The sequence below is a fragment of the Bos grunniens genome, chromosome 17 (assembly GCF_055505025.1).
Source record: "Bos grunniens cultivar Pamir isolate PY7600 chromosome 17, Bosgru_T2T1.0, whole genome shotgun sequence".
In the NCBI taxonomy this organism is placed as follows: domain Eukaryota; kingdom Metazoa; phylum Chordata; class Mammalia; order Artiodactyla; family Bovidae; genus Bos; species Bos grunniens.
The window spans coordinates 10,012,956-10,028,550 of record NC_141181.1 but is presented as its reverse complement, the minus strand read 5'-3'; the positions used below and the strand labels follow the sequence as shown (position 1 = coordinate 10,028,550).

At 39.8% G+C, this 15,595-nt stretch overlaps 1 protein-coding gene across 27 annotated transcripts in view; it reads right to left on the bottom strand.

The window, feature by feature from the left end:
- Positions 1 to 15,595, bottom strand: part of NR3C2 (nuclear receptor subfamily 3 group C member 2) — a 457,363-nt gene that overhangs the window by 180,211 nt on the left and 261,557 nt on the right. For 2 of the 27 annotated variants that reach the window (XM_086346424.1, XM_086346428.1), the window contains one exon: positions 2,688 to 14,405. The exons of the other annotated variants lie outside the window; for them this stretch is intronic. In XM_086346424.1, coding sequence (XP_086202550.1) covers positions 14,338 to 14,405 — 68 coding nt within the window. In that variant the 3' untranslated portion in view covers positions 2,688 to 14,337. Of the gene's footprint in view, positions 1 to 2,687; positions 14,406 to 15,595 lie in introns of those variants that run through there. 27 annotated transcript variants of the gene reach the window in all.

Sequence of the window (15,595 nt, the reverse complement as noted above, 5' to 3'; positions counted from 1 at the left end):
TCTTGTTCCTGATTTTAGAGGAAATGCTTTCAATTTTTCACCATTGAGGATAATGTTTGCTGTGGGTTTGTCATATATAGCTTTTATTATGTTGAGGTATGTTCCTTCTATTCCTGCTTTCTGGAGAGTTTTTATCATAAATGGGTGTTGAATTTTGTCAAAGGCTTTCTCTGCATCTATTGAGATAATCATATGGTTTTTATTTTTCAATTTGTTAATGTGGTGTATTACATTGATTGATTTGCGGATATTGAAGAATCCTTGCATCCCTGGGATAAAGCCCAGTTGATCATGGTGTATGATCTTTTTAATGTGTTGTTGGATTCTGATTGCTAGAATTTTGTTTAGGATTTTTGCATCTATATTCATCAGTGATATTGGCCTGTAGTTTTCTTTTTTTGTGGGATCTTTGTCGGGTTTTGGTATTAGGGTGATGGTGGCCTCATAGAATGAGTTTGGAAGTTTACCTTCCTCTGCAATTTTCTGGAAGAGTTTGAGCAGGATAGGTATTAGCTCTTCTCTAAATTTTTGGTAGAATTCAGCTGTGAAGCCGTCTGGACCTGGGCTTTTGTTTGCTGGAAGATTTTTGATTACAGTTTCAATTTCCGTGCTTGTGATGGGTCTGTTACGGTTTTCTATTTCTTCCTGGTCGAGTTTTGGAAAGTTGTACTTTTCTAAGAATTTGTCCATTTCTTCCTCGTTGTCCATTTTATTGGCATATAATTGTTGATAGTAGTCTCTTATGATCCTTTGTATTTCTGTGTTATCTGTTGTGATCTCTCCATTTTCGTTTCTAATTTTATTGATTTGATTTTTCTCCCTTTGTTTCTTGATGAGTCTGGCTAATGGTTTATCAATTTTATTTATCCTTTCAAAGAACCAGCTTTTGGCTTTGTTGATTTTTGCTATGGTCTCCTTTGTTTCTTTTGCATTTACTTCTGCTCTAATTTTTAAGATTTCTTTCCTTCTACTAACCCTGGGGTTCTTCTTCTTTTTCTAGTTGCTTTAGGTGTAGAGTTAGGTTATTTATTTGACTTTTTTTTTGTTTCTTGAGGTGTGCCTGTATTGCTATGAACTTTCCCCTTAGGACTGCTTTTACTGTGTCCCACAGGTTTTGGGTTGTTGTGTTTTCATTTTCATTCGTTTCTATGCAAATTTTGATTTCTTTTTTGATTTCTTCTGTGATTTGTTGGTTATTCAGCAGGGTGTTGTTCATCCTCCATATGTTGGAATTTTTAATAGTTTTTCTCCTGTAATTGAGATCTAATCTTACTGCATTGTGGTCAGAAAAGATGCTTGGAATGATTTCTATTTTTTTGAATTTACCAAGGCTAGCTTTATGACCCAGGATGTGATCTATCCTGGAGAAGGTTCCATGTGTGCTTGAGAAAAAGGTGAAATTCATTGTTTTGGGATGAAATGTCCTATAGATATCAATTAGGTCTAACTGGTCTATTGTATCGTTTAAAGTTTGTGTTTCCTTGTTAATTTTCTGTTTAGTTGATCTATCCATAGGTGTGAGTGGGGTATTGAAGTCTCCCACTATTATTGTGTTATTGTTAATTTCTCCTTTCATACTTGTTAGCATTTGTCTTACATACTGCGGTGCTCCCGTGTTGGGTGCATATATATTTATAATTGTTATATCTTCTTCTTGGATTGATCCTTTGATCATTATGTAGTGACCTTCTTTGTCTCTTTTCACAGCCTTTGTTTTAAAGTCTATTTTATCTGATATGAGTATTGCTACTCCTGCTTTCTTTTGGTCCCTATTTGCATGGAAAATCTTTTTCCAGCCCTTCACTTTCAGTCTGTATGTGTCCCCTGTTTTGAGGTGGGTCTCCTGTAGACAACATATGTAGGGGTCTTGTTTTTGTATCCATTCAGCCAGTCTTTGTCTTTTGGTTGGGGCATTCAACCCATTTACGTTTAAGGTAATTACTGATAAGTATGATCCCGTTGCCATTTACTTTATTGTTTGGGGTTCGAATTTATACACCATTTTTGTGTTTCCTGTCTAGAGAATATCCTTTAGTATTTGTTGGAGAGCTGGTTTGGTGGTGCTGAATTCTCTCAGCTTTTGCTTGTCTGAGAAGCTTTTGATTTCTCCTTCATACTTAAATGAAATCCTTGCTGGGTACAATAATCTGGGCTTTAGGTTATTTTCTTTCATCATTTTAAGTATGTCTTGCCATTCCCTTCTGGCTTGAAGAGTTTCTATTGAAAGATCAGCTGTTATCCTTATGGGAATTCCCTTGTGTGTTATTTGTTGTTTTTCCCTTGCTGCTTTTAATATTTGTTCTTTGTGTTTGATCTTTGTTAATTTGATTACTATGTGTCTTGGGGTGTTTCACCTTGGGTTTATCCTGTTTGGGATTCTCTGGGTTTCTTGGACTTGGGTGATTATTTCCTTCCCCAGTTTAGGGAAGTTTTCAACTATTATCTCCTCAAGTATTTTCTCATGGTCTTTCTTTTTGTCTTCTTCTTCTGGAACCCCTATGATTCGAATGTTGTAGCGTTTAATATTGTCCTGGAGGTCTCTGAGATTGTCCTCATTTCTTTTCATTCGTTTTTCTTTTATTCTCTCTGATTCATTTATTTCTACCATTCTATCTTCTAATTCACTAATCCTATCTTCTGCCTCTGTTATTCTACTATTTGTTGCCTCCAGAGTGTTTTTAATTTCATTTATTGCATTATTCATTATATATTGACTCTTTTTTATTTCTTCTAGGTCCTTGTTAAACCTTTCTTGCATCTTCTCAATCCTTGTCTCCAAGCTATTTATCTGTGATTCCATTTTAATTTCAAGATTTTGGATCAATTTCACTATCATTATTCGGAATTCTTTATCAGGTAGATTCCCTATCTCTTCCTCTTTTGTTTGGTTTGGTGGGCATTTATCCTGTTCCTTTATCTGCTGGCTATTCCTCTGTCTCTTCATCTTGTTTAAATTGCTGAGTTTGGGGTGTCCTTTCTGTATTCTGGCAGTTTGTGGAGTTCTCTTTATTGTGGCTTTTCCTCACTGTGTGTGGGTTTGTACAGGTGGCTTGTCAAGGTTTCCTGGTTAGGGAAGCTTGTGTCGGTGTTCTGATGGGTGGAGCTGTATTTCTTCTCTTTGTTCAGTCGCGCTGTGGGGAGGGAGGGAGGGATGCTGCAAACAAATGACACTGGCGTGCGCTCGCAGTGCCTCAGCCACACTGGGTCTGCCCCCGCTCACGGCGCGTGTAGCCTCCCTGCCCACACTGCTCGGGCTCTAGGTTGTTCCGCCGGGAACAATCCGAGGCTGGCCCTGGGTTGCATGTACCTCCCAGGTCCAAGCCGCTCAGGTTCAGGCACTCGGGTAGTCCTCAGAGGCGCAGACTCAGTTGGGCCTGAGTTTTGTGCTCTTCCCAGGTCCGAGCAGCTCAAGTGATGAGGTGTTTGGCGAGCGCCAATGCTGCGACTTATCGCCTCCCCGCCACTCGGTTATCTGGGTGTAAAACCGGCGCACCTTCTCAGGCAGATGTTAACCGTCCAGACCCCCAAAAAGTTTTAGTTAGCAAAGAAGCCTGCTTACAGTTTTATAGATAATGTCTCTCTGGGGCTGCGATTGCCCCCTTCCGGCTCTGGCTGCCTGTCACCGGAGGGGGAAGGTCTGCAGCTGGCTATCTCTGTTCAATTCTTTGTTCCGTGCGCAGGCCTGGCGGTCTTAGGTTAGGGCTGGCTTTTCGCGTGGTAGATATCCCACAGTCTGGTTTGCTAGCCCAAATTATTTCGCTCAGATAGTGCTCAGGGTATTCAGGCCAGATTCTTACTCTAAGCAATGCAGCCCGCGCTGCGCCTCCCTGTCCAGCCCCCGCTTGCTAATGGCACGTGCAGGCGTCTGCGCTGCTTCTCCGCTGGGGGAGTTACCGTAGGACTCGCAATCTTCGAGTTTTAATTGTTTATTTTTTCTTCCTGTTATGTTGCCCTCTGTGCTTCCAAAGCTCGGCACAGATTCGGCAGTGAGAAGGTTTCTGGTGTTTGGAAACTTCTCTCTTTTTAAGACTCCCTTCCCAGGACGGAACTCCGTCCCTCCCTCTTTTGTCTCTTTTTTTGTCTTTTATATTTTTTCCTACCTCCTTTCGAAGAGTTGGATTGCTTTTCTGGGTGTCTGATGTCCTCTGCCTGCATTCAGAAGTTGTTTTGTGGAATTGACTCCACGTTTAAATGCTCTTTTGATGATTGTGGGGGAGAAAGTGTTCTCCCCGTCCTACTCCTCCGCCATCTTGGCTCCTCCCCCCTGGTGTTTTTCTTCCTGGCTTATTTCACTCTGTATAATAGGTTCCAGTTTCATCCATCTCATAGGTAGATATATTCCTAAGTATTTTATTCTTTTCGTTGCAATGGCGAATGGAATTGTTTCCTTAATTTCTCTTTCTGTTTTCTCATTACTAGTGTATAGGAATGCAAGGGATTTCTGTGTGTTGATTTTATATCCTGCAGCTTTACTATAATCACTGATTAGTTCTAGTAATTTTCTGGTGGAGTCTTTAGGGTTTTCTATGTAGAGGATCATGTCATCTGCAATTAGTGAGAGTTTTACTTCTTCTTTTCCAATTTGGATTCCTTTTATTTCTTTTTCTGCTCTGATTGCTGTGGCCAAAACTTCCAAAACTATGTTGAATAGTAATGGTGAAAGTGGGCACCCTTGTCTTGTTCCTGACTTTAGAGGAAATGCTTTCAATTTTTCACCATTGAGGATAATGTTTGCTGTGGGTTTGTCATATATAGCTTTTATTATGTTGAGGTATGTTCCTTCTATTCCTGCTTTCTGGAGAGTTTCTATCATAAATGGATGTTGAATTTTGTCAAAGGCTTTCTCTGCATCTATTGAGATAATCATATGGTTTTTATTTTTCAATTTGTTAATGTGGTGTATTACATTGATTGATTTGCAGATATTGAAGAATCCTTGATACCTGGGATAAAGCCCACTTGATCATGGTATATGATCTTTTTAATGTGTTGTTGGATTCTGATTGCTAGAATTTTGTTAAGGATTTTTGCATCTACGTTCATCAGTGATATTGGCCTGTAGTTTTGTTTTTTTGTGGGATCTTTGTCGGGTTTTGGTATTAGGGTGATGGTGGCCTCATAGAATGAGTTTGGAAGTTTACCTTCCTCTGCAATTTTCTGGAAGAGTTTGAGCAGGATAGGTATTAGCTCTTCTCTAAATTTTTGGTAGAATTCAGCTGTGAAGCCGTCTGGACCTGGGCTTTTGTTTGCTGGAAGATTTTTGATTACAGTTTCAATTTCCGTGCTTGTGATGGGTCTGTTACGGTTTTCTATTTCTTCCTGGTCGAGTTTTGGAAAGTTGTACTTTTCTAAGAATTTGTCCATTTCTTCCTCGTTGTCCATTTTATTGGCATATAATTGTTGATAGTAGTCTCTTATGATCCTTTGTATTTCTGTGTTATCTGTTGTGATCTCTCCATTTTCGTTTCTAATTTTATTGATTTGATTTTTCTCCCTTTGTTTCTTGATGAGTCTGGCTAATGGTTTATCAATTTTATTTATCCTTTCAAAGAACCAGCTTTTGGCTTTGTTGATTTTTGCTATGGTCTCCTTTGTTTCTTTTGCATTTACTTCTGCTCTAATTTTTAAGATTTCTTTCCTTCTACTAACCCTGGGGTTCTTCTTCTTTTTCTAGTTGCTTTAGGTGTAGAGTTAGGTTATTTATTTGACTTTTTTTTTGTTTCTTGAGGTGTGCCTGTATTGCTATGAACTTTCCCCTTAGGACTGCTTTTACTGTGTCCCACAGGTTTTGGGTTGTTGTGTTTTCATTTTCATTCGTTTCTATGCAAATTTTGATTTCTTTTTTGATTTCTTCTGTGATTTGTTGGTTATTCAGCAGGGTGTTGTTCATCCTCCATATGTTGGAATTTTTAATAGTTTTTCTCCTGTAATTGAGATCTAATCTTACTGCATTGTGGTCAGAAAAGATGCTTGGAATGATTTCTATTTTTTTGAATTTACCAAGGCTAGCTTTATGACCCAGGATGTGATCTATCCTGGAGAAGGTTCCATGTGTGCTTGAGAAAAAGGTGAAATTCATTGTTTTGGGATGAAATGTCCTATAGATATCAATTAGGTCTAACTGGTCTATTGTATCGTTTAAAGTTTGTGTTTCCTTGTTAATTTTCTGTTTAGTTGATCTATCCATAGGTGTGAGTGGGGTATTGAAGTCTCCCACTATTATTGTGTTATTGTTAATTTCTCCTTTCATACTTGTTAGCATTTGTCTTACATACTGCGGTGCTCCCGTGTTGGGTGCATATATATTTATAATTGTTATATCTTCTTCTTGGATTGATCCTTTGATCATTATGTAGTGACCTTCTTTGTCTCTTTTCACAGCCTTTGTTTTAAAGTCTATTTTATCTGATATGAGTATTGCTACTCCTGCTTTCTTTTGGTCCCTATTTGCATGGAAAATCTTTTTCCAGCCCTTCACTTTCAGTCTGTATGTGTCCCCTGTTTTGAGGTGGGTCTCCTGTAGACAACATATGTAGGGGTCTTGTTTTTGTATCCATTCAGCCAGTCTTTGTCTTTTGGTTGGGGCATTCAACCCATTTACGTTTAAGGTAATTACTGATAAGTATGATCCCGTTGCCATTTACTTTATTGTTTGGGGTTCGAATTTATACACCATTTTTGTGTTTCCTGTCTAGAGAATATCCTTTAGTATTTGTTGGAGAGCTGGTTTGGTGGTGCTGAATTCTCTCAGCTTTTGCTTGTCTGAGAAGCTTTTGATTTCTCCTTCATACTTAAATGAAATCCTTGCTGGGTACAATAATCTGGGCTTTAGGTTATTTTCTTTCATCATTTTAAGTATGTCTTGCCATTCCCTTCTGGCTTGAAGAGTTTCTATTGAAAGATCAGCTGTTATCCTTATGGGAATTCCCTTGTGTGTTATTTGTTGTTTTTCCCTTGCTGCTTTTAATATTTGTTCTTTGTGTTTGATCTTTGTTAATTTGATTACTATGTGTCTTGGGGTGTTTCACCTTGGGTTTATCCTGTTTGGGATTCTCTGGGTTTCTTGGACTTGGGTGATTATTTCCTTCCCCAGTTTAGGGAAGTTTTCAACTATTATCTCCTCAAGTATTTTCTCATGGTCTTTCTTTTTGTCTTCTTCTTCTGGAACCCCTATGATTCGAATGTTGTAGCGTTTAATATTGTCCTGGAGGTCTCTGAGATTGTCCTCATTTCTTTTCATTCGTTTTTCTTTTATTCTCTCTGATTCATTTATTTCTACCATTCTATCTTCTAATTCACTAATCCTATCTTCTGCCTCTGTTATTCTACTATTTGTTGCCTCCAGAGTGTTTTTAATTTCATTTATTGCATTATTCATTATATATTGACTCTTTTTTATTTCTTCTAGGTCCTTGTTAAACCTTTCTTGCATCTTCTCAATCCTTGTCTCCAAGCTATTTATCTGTGATTCCATTTTAATTTCAAGATTTTGGATCAATTTCACTATCATTATTCGGAATTCTTTATCAGGTAGATTCCCTATCTCTTCCTCTTTTGTTTGGTTTGGTGGGCATTTATCCTGTTCCTTTATCTGCTGGCTATTCCTCTGTCTCTTCATCTTGTTTAAATTGCTGAGTTTGGGGTGTCCTTTCTGTATTCTGGCAGTTTGTGGAGTTCTCTTTATTGTGGCTTTTCCTCACTGTGTGTGGGTTTGTACAGGTGGCTTGTCAAGGTTTCCTGGTTAGGGAAGCTTGTGTCGGTGTTCTGATGGGTGGAGCTGTATTTCTTCTCTTTGTTCAGTCGCGCTGTGGGGAGGGAGGGAGGGATGCTGCAAACAAATGACACTGGCGTGCGCTCGCAGTGCCTCAGCCACACTGGGTCTGCCCCCGCTCACGGCGCGTGTAGCCTCCCTGCCCACACTGCTCGGGCTCTAGGTTGTTCCGCCGGGAACAATCCGAGGCTGGCCCTGGGTTGCATGTACCTCCCAGGTCCAAGCCGCTCAGGTTCAGGCACTCGGGTAGTCCTCAGAGGCGCAGACTCAGTTGGGCCTGAGTTTTGTGCTCTTCCCAGGTCCGAGCAGCTCAAGTGATGAGGTGTTTGGCGAGCGCCAATGCTGCGACTTATCGCCTCCCCGCCACTCGGTTATCTGGGTGTAAAACCGGCGCACCTTCTCAGGCAGATGTTAACCGTCCAGACCCCCAAAAAGTTTTAGTTAGCAAAGAAGCCTGCTTACAGTTTTATAGATAATGTCTCTCTGGGGCTGCGATTGCCCCCTTCCGGCTCTGGCTGCCTGTCACCGGAGGGGGAAGGTCTGCAGCTGGCTATCTCTGTTCAATTCTTTGTTCCGTGCGCAGGCCTGGCGGTCTTAGGTTAGGGCTGGCTTTTCGCGTGGTAGATATCCCACAGTCTGGTTTGCTAGCCCAAATTATTTCGCTCAGATAGTGCTCAGGGTATTCAGGCCAGATTCTTACTCTAAGCAATGCAGCCCGCGCTGCGCCTCCCTGTCCAGCCCCCGCTTGCTAATGGCACGTGCAGGCGTCTGCGCTGCTTCTCCGCTGGGGGAGTTACCGTAGGACTCGCAATCTTCGAGTTTTAATTGTTTATTTTTTCTTCCTGTTATGTTGCCCTCTGTGCTTCCAAAGCTCGGCACAGATTCGGCAGTGAGAAGGTTTCTGGTGTTTGGAAACTTCTCTCTTTTTAAGACTCCCTTCCCAGGACGGAACTCCGTCCCTCCCTCTTTTGTCTCTTTTTTTGTCTTTTATATTTTTTCCTACCTCCTTTCGAAGAGTTGGATTGCTTTTCTGGGTGTCTGATGTCCTCTGCCTGCATTCAGAAGTTGTTTTGTGGAATTGACTCCACGTTTAAATGCTCTTTTGATGATTGTGGGGGAGAAAGTGTTCTCCCCGTCCTACTCCTCCGCCATCTTGGCTCCTCCCCCCTGGTGTTTTTCTTCCTGGCTTATTTCACTCTGTATAATAGGTTCCAGTTTCATCCATCTCATAGGTAGATATATTCCTAAGTATTTTATTCTTTTCGTTGCAATGGCGAATGGAATTGTTTCCTTAATTTCTCTTTCTGTTTTCTCATTACTAGTGTATAGGAATGCAAGGGATTTCTGTGTGTTGATTTTATATCCTGCAGCTTTACTATAATCACTGATTAGTTCTAGTAATTTTCTGGTGGAGTCTTTAGGGTTTTCTATGTAGAGGATCATGTCATCTGCAATTAGTGAGAGTTTTACTTCTTCTTTTCCAATTTGGATTCCTTTTATTTCTTTTTCTGCTCTGATTGCTGTGGCCAAAACTTCCAAAACTATGTTGAATAGTAATGGTGAAAGTGGGCACCCTTGTCTTGTTCCTGACTTTAGAGGAAATGCTTTCAATTTTTCACCATTGAGGATAATGTTTGCTGTGGGTTTGTCATATATAGCTTTTATTATGTTGAGGTATGTTCCTTCTATTCCTGCTTTCTGGAGAGTTTCTATCATAAATGGATGTTGAATTTTGTCAAAGGCTTTCTCTGCATCTATTGAGATAATCATATGGTTTTTATTTTTCAATTTGTTAATGTGGTGTATTACATTGATTGATTTGCAGATATTGAAGAATCCTTGATACCTGGGATAAAGCCCACTTGATCATGGTATATGATCTTTTTAATGTGTTGTTGGATTCTGATTGCTAGAATTTTGTTAAGGATTTTTGCATCTACGTTCATCAGTGATATTGGCCTGTAGTTTTGTTTTTTTGTGGGATCTTTGTCGGGTTTTGGTATTAGGGTGATGGTGGCCTCATAGAATGAGTTTGGAAGTTTACCTTCCTCTGCAATTTTCTGGAAGAGTCTGAGTAGGACAGGTGTTAGCTCTTCTCTAAATTTTTGGTAGAATTCAGCTGTGAAGCCGTCTGGACCTGGGCTTTTGTTTGCTGGAAGATTTTTGATTACAGTTTCAATTTCCATGCTTGTGATGGGTCTGTTAAGGTTTTCTATTTCTTCCTGGTCGAGTTTTGGAAAGTTGTACTTTTCTAAGAATTTGTCCATTTCTTCCACGTTGTCCATTTTATTGGCATATAATTGTTGATAGTAGTCTCTTATGATCCTTTGTATTTCTGTGTTGTCTGTTGTGATCTCTCCATTTTCATTTCTAATTTTATTGATTTGATTTTTCTCCCTTTGTTTCTTGATGAGTCTGGCTAATGGTTTGTCAATTTTATTTATCCTTTCAAAGAACCAGCTTTTGGCTTTGTTGATTTTTGCTATGGTCTCCTTTGTTTCTTTTGCATTTATTTCTGCTCTAATTTTTAAGATTTCTTTCCTTCTACTAACCCTGGGGTTCTTCATTTCTTCCTTTTCTAGTTGCTTTAGGTATAGAGTTAGGTTATTTATTTGACTTTTTTCTTGTTTCTTGAGGTATGCCTGTATTGCTATGAACTTTCCCCTTAGGACTGCTTTTACAGTGTCCCACAGGTTTTGGGTTGTTGTGTTTTCATTTTCATTCGTTTCTATGCAAATTTTGATTTCTTTTTTGATTTCTTCTGTGATTTGTTGGTTATTCGGCAGCGTGTTGTTCAGCCTCCATATGTTGGAATTTTTAATAGTTTTTCTCCTGTAATTGAGATCTAATCTTACTGCATTGTGGTCAGAAAAGATGCTTGGAATGATTTCTGTTTTTTTTGAATTTACCAAGGCTAGATTTATGGCCCAGGATGTGATCTATCCTGGAGAAGGTTCCATGTGTGCTTGAGAAAAAGGTGAAATTCATTGTTTTGGGATGAAATGTCCTATAGATATCAATTAGGTCTAACTGGTCTATTGTATCGTTTAAAGTTTGTGTTTCCTTGTTAATTTTCTGTTTAGTTGATCTATCCATAGGTGTGAGTGGGGTATTGAAGTCTCCCACTATTATTGTGTTATTGTTAATTTCTCCTTTCATACTTGTTAGCATTTGTCTTACATACTGCGGTGCTCCCGTGTTGGGTGTATATATATTTATAATTGTTATATCTTCTTCTTGGATTGATCCTTTGATCATTATGTAGTGAGCGTCTTTGTCTCTTTTCACAGCTTTTGTTTTAAAGTCTATTTTATCTGATATGAGTATTGCTACTCCTGCTTTCTTTTGGTCCCTATTTGCATGGAAAATCTTTTTCCAGCCCTTCACTTTCAGTCTGTATGTGTCCCCTGTTTTGAGGTGGGTCTCTTGTAGACAACATACGTAAGGGGTCTTGTTTTTATATCTATTCAGCCAGTCTTCACGCCAGTCAGAGTGGCTGCGATCCAGAAGTCTACAAGCAATAAATGCTGGAGAGGGTGTGGAGAAAAGGGAACCCTCTTACACTGTTGGTGGGAATGCAAACTAGTACAGCCACTATGGAGAACAGTGTGGAGATTCCTTAAAAAACTGGAAATAGAACTGCCTTATGATCCAGCAATCCCACTGCTGGGCATACACACTGAGGAAACCAGAAGGGAAAGAGACACGTGTACCCCAATGTTCATCGCAGCACTGTTTATAATAGCCAGGACATGGAAGCAACCTAGATGTCCATCAGCAGATGAATGGATAAGAAAGCTGTGGTACATATACACAATGGAGTATTACTCAGCCATTAAAAAGAAAACATTTGAATCAGTTCTAATGAGTTGGATGAAACTGGAGCCTATTATACAGAGTGAAGTAAGCCAGAAAGAAAAACATCAATACGGTATACTAACACATATATATGGAATTTAGAAAGTTGGTAACAATAACCCTGTGTATGAGACAGCAAAAGAGACTCTGATGTATAGAACAGTCTTGTGGACTCTGTGGGAGAGGGAGAGGGTGGGAAGATTCGGGAGAATGGCATTGAAACATGTATAATATCATGTTTGAAACGAGTCACCAGTCCAGGTTCGATGCACGATACTGGATGCTTGGGGCTGGTGCACTGGGACGACCCAGAGGGAGGGTAAGGGGAGGGAGGAGGGAGGAGGGTTCAGGATGGGGAACACATGTATACCTGTGGTGGATTCATTTCGATATTTGGCAAAATCAATACAATATTGTAAAGTTTAAAAAAAAATTAAAAAAAAATAAAACTGCCTAAGAGAGTGGAAGAAAATGGAAATAAAAATCATATTCTGATGTTTAAAAAAATAGTATTATAATCTTATACTCTAAAATGGAATAATTATAGTAACCTAACTTACAGATTTGCATGTATGTGAACATGTTTGTGAGGATTAAATGAATTAATATATAAAGAACTAGAACTGTGTTTGGCAATCACGAAGCTTACTTGACTACTCAATCACTAATTAAGTAGGCAATCAATAAGTGTTCACTATTATCATTGTTGTTATTGATACAAAAGAAAACTCACTGATACCAAATAGGATACCAAATAGGATTTTTTTTATTTAATCTGTGGAACACCATTATATTGTCTTGAAATGAAACAAAATGTCATTGGAATTAGGACATATCTTATGAAGTGCCATAAAACATCATCTAAAGTGACAGATTTTCTATTCTTTGTAGTTATGAGCAATGAGGAGAGCATGAACAATTAAAATTCCCCAATAGATTCTTACTTCTTAGGAAGGTGTCAGGTGCTAAGTACATAAAAGCTTGTTGATTTAGTCAATCAACCCCGATGCCACTTTAGCCCACAATGTTTACCTGGAAGAAATTCACTCTGGTTACCCAATGCTACTAAGAAGCTGGACAAATTCCTATTACCTGAGCTGCACAGTAGAAAGTAATATGACACTGTAAAGCAATACTCAAATAAAATCTTAAAAAAATAAAATAAGGAATTAAAAGTCACAAAAAGACAAAAGATCTTATTACCTTCAATAGCAGCTCTGCTCTCTTTCTCTAAAAAAGGGGCAATAATTAAAAAAAATTTTAAGTGTAATAGTTGAAAGAGAAGCAATGTACCTAGTAGGGTAGACTCTGATTTCCTGACCACTGAAACACTGAAAATTCCCAGTGCACTGCTTTTCCATGACAAATGGCAGCATTTAGGAAATTAAGAAAACATAAGAAAGAGCAGTACAATTTCAAATGCAGGACATACCCTCTTACCCTCTGTTTGACTGAGAGTCCTTAATTTAATTCAGATAATTTTATAGCTTGCCATTTCAAACACTCACTAGGAAGAAGCAGAGCAGGTAGAAGTTTTGGTATTTCCTTTGCCACAATTCATTAAAGTAAGTGTTTACTGATCATGTACTTTGTGTCTACCAGCTTTGTGGATGCTATGGGAATATAAAGATATTTCAGACAGCATATTACACCGTTGGAGTTCATAGAATAGACTGGATGTGTCATGATCTACACACACCCACAGGGGACTGGTTCCAGGACTCCCCTCAGAAAACAAAATCCACAGAGGCTCAAGTCCCTTATATAAAGGGGATTTACTGTACCTCAACATGTGGGAGGGGAAGAAAAAGAAAGTGGGTAGGCAGGAAGAAAAAAGCTATAGGGGGTAAAAATGTACAGCAGATTCACATGGGCATCTGGGTAAAAGGGAACAAAAATAAGTGAACTGGAATTCTTTAGAAAGACTTAAGAAAGCATATTAAAAAGGGAGTAGAAACTGAATGGTGAGAGAAGCCAAAGGCATTCCGGTTCCAGCCCCACTGTCTAACCTGATCATGCACTCCACGCTACACCAAGACTCCCCTGAGGCAATGTTCCAGAGCTGTGCATTCAGCTCCTAACAGTCCTTACACCCCCTTGCAATTTCTACTGATTCTCTTGCCCCAGTCTCAAATGCATCCCCACTTCCTTGCCTCTGTAACTCCCTTGCTTGCTCTTATTCTCCAGGGCTCAGCTTAAGCCTCGTAAGGAAGCCCCTACTTTGGTCCTCAGTAAACCCTCCCATGTAGCTGTTAATGTCGTTTTCACACATCTGTTTTAATTCTCCAACTAGACCATAAGACTCCTCGAGGACATGGCCTGTGTATTACGTAAATCTGTGTATTCCCCACAGTGCTTGGCAGGCTTTCAATAAATATCTGGTAGCTGACTAAGGTAGAATCTGGTTTAGGAGCAAAGTCAGACTGTTATTGAGCTATGATAGAGGAGCCTGGTGGGCTGCAGTCCATGGGTCACTAAGAGTCGGACAGGACTGAGCGACTTCACTTTCACTTTTCACTTTCATGCACTGGAGAAGGAACTGGCAACCCACTCCAGTGTTCTTGCCTGGAGAATCCCAGGGACGGGGGAGCCTGGTGGGCTGCCGTCTATGGGGTCTCACAGAGTCAGACACGACTGAAGCGACTTAGCAGCAGCAGCAGCAAGCTCTTATTGAAGGAAGGCTCAAAGGAATCAGCATTGGAGAAATACTAGCTGAGCTGTGGTCCACTTAGTTTGGGGACAGGGTGGACTCTGCCAAGTGATGGAGGAGAAATACCTGGATAAACGGAGGAGGGAGAGCAGAGACATTGTGAAGGAAGAGTAAGTGAGACTTGGAGACTGATTTTACAGGAAGAACAAAATCAGAAGAACAAAAGCAAGAGACAAATCCAAATGACTTCAAGGTTATAAACCTTGGTGTCTGGAATAATAATGGTGTTATCATTAATAGTAATGTGGATTTGGAAAAAAACTGCCACTTTTGCAGGAGAGTTCAGAAGTTAAAATTTCCTCTTATATAAGATGCTTAAGCATCTTTCCATAAGATGCTATGAAAAACCTGAATGAACTCTTTGGTCAACCCAATGTATCAGATAGGGAAGTCTGGCATGCTTCAGTCCATGGGGTCACAAAGAGTCGGATACGACTTAGTGGCTGAGCAACAACAAATGTATAAGATATACATAAGATGCTTACATCTATAGCTTATGCTTATATATATATTAGCAACTTAGATATATCATAACCATCTGAGAAATATAGGCATAGGAAAATTCTACAAGCACATGAACTTAAAAAAACATAACTGAGAACTGAAAATGCAGAGAGAAATAGTTTTATAAACATACACTGACTGGATTTACCAAAGGGATTAAGTGAAAAAAGGGTAAGACCACAGAGTCAGAACCTCAAGTTAGGTGGGAGGAATATGTACTGGGGAAAGAATGGAACTCTCCCCCAAAAAAGTAGAAGAAAAAGAGGGAACTAGCAGAGACAGCCTGAAAGAGCCTATACTCAAGAAGTAGGTTATCTTGCAATCAATATAACGAACTGTTGTAGTCAAGAAGTTTATGATTGGGGCCTCCCCTGATGGCTCAGTGGATGAGAATCCATCTGCCGATGCAGGAGACACAGGGTTGATCCCTGGTCTGGGAAGATCCCATGTGGTGTGGAGCACTAAGCCCCTGCACAACAGCTCCTGAGCGTGTGCTCCAGGGTCTGTGCTCTGCAACAAGAGGAGCCTCTGCAGTGAGAAGCCCATACACTGCAAGCAGGGAGGAGCCCTGCTCACTGCAACTAGAGAAGAGCATATGCAGCAGCAAAAACTCTGTATTTATATTCCATAGCTGGAGAACATTTTAAGTGTTATCACACTTTTCAGATGTCAGCATACTCCACACGTCAAGCCATAATGCGGCATGCGGGAAACTACTTCGGTTTGGGAGGTGAACAGAATGGGTCAGTCCC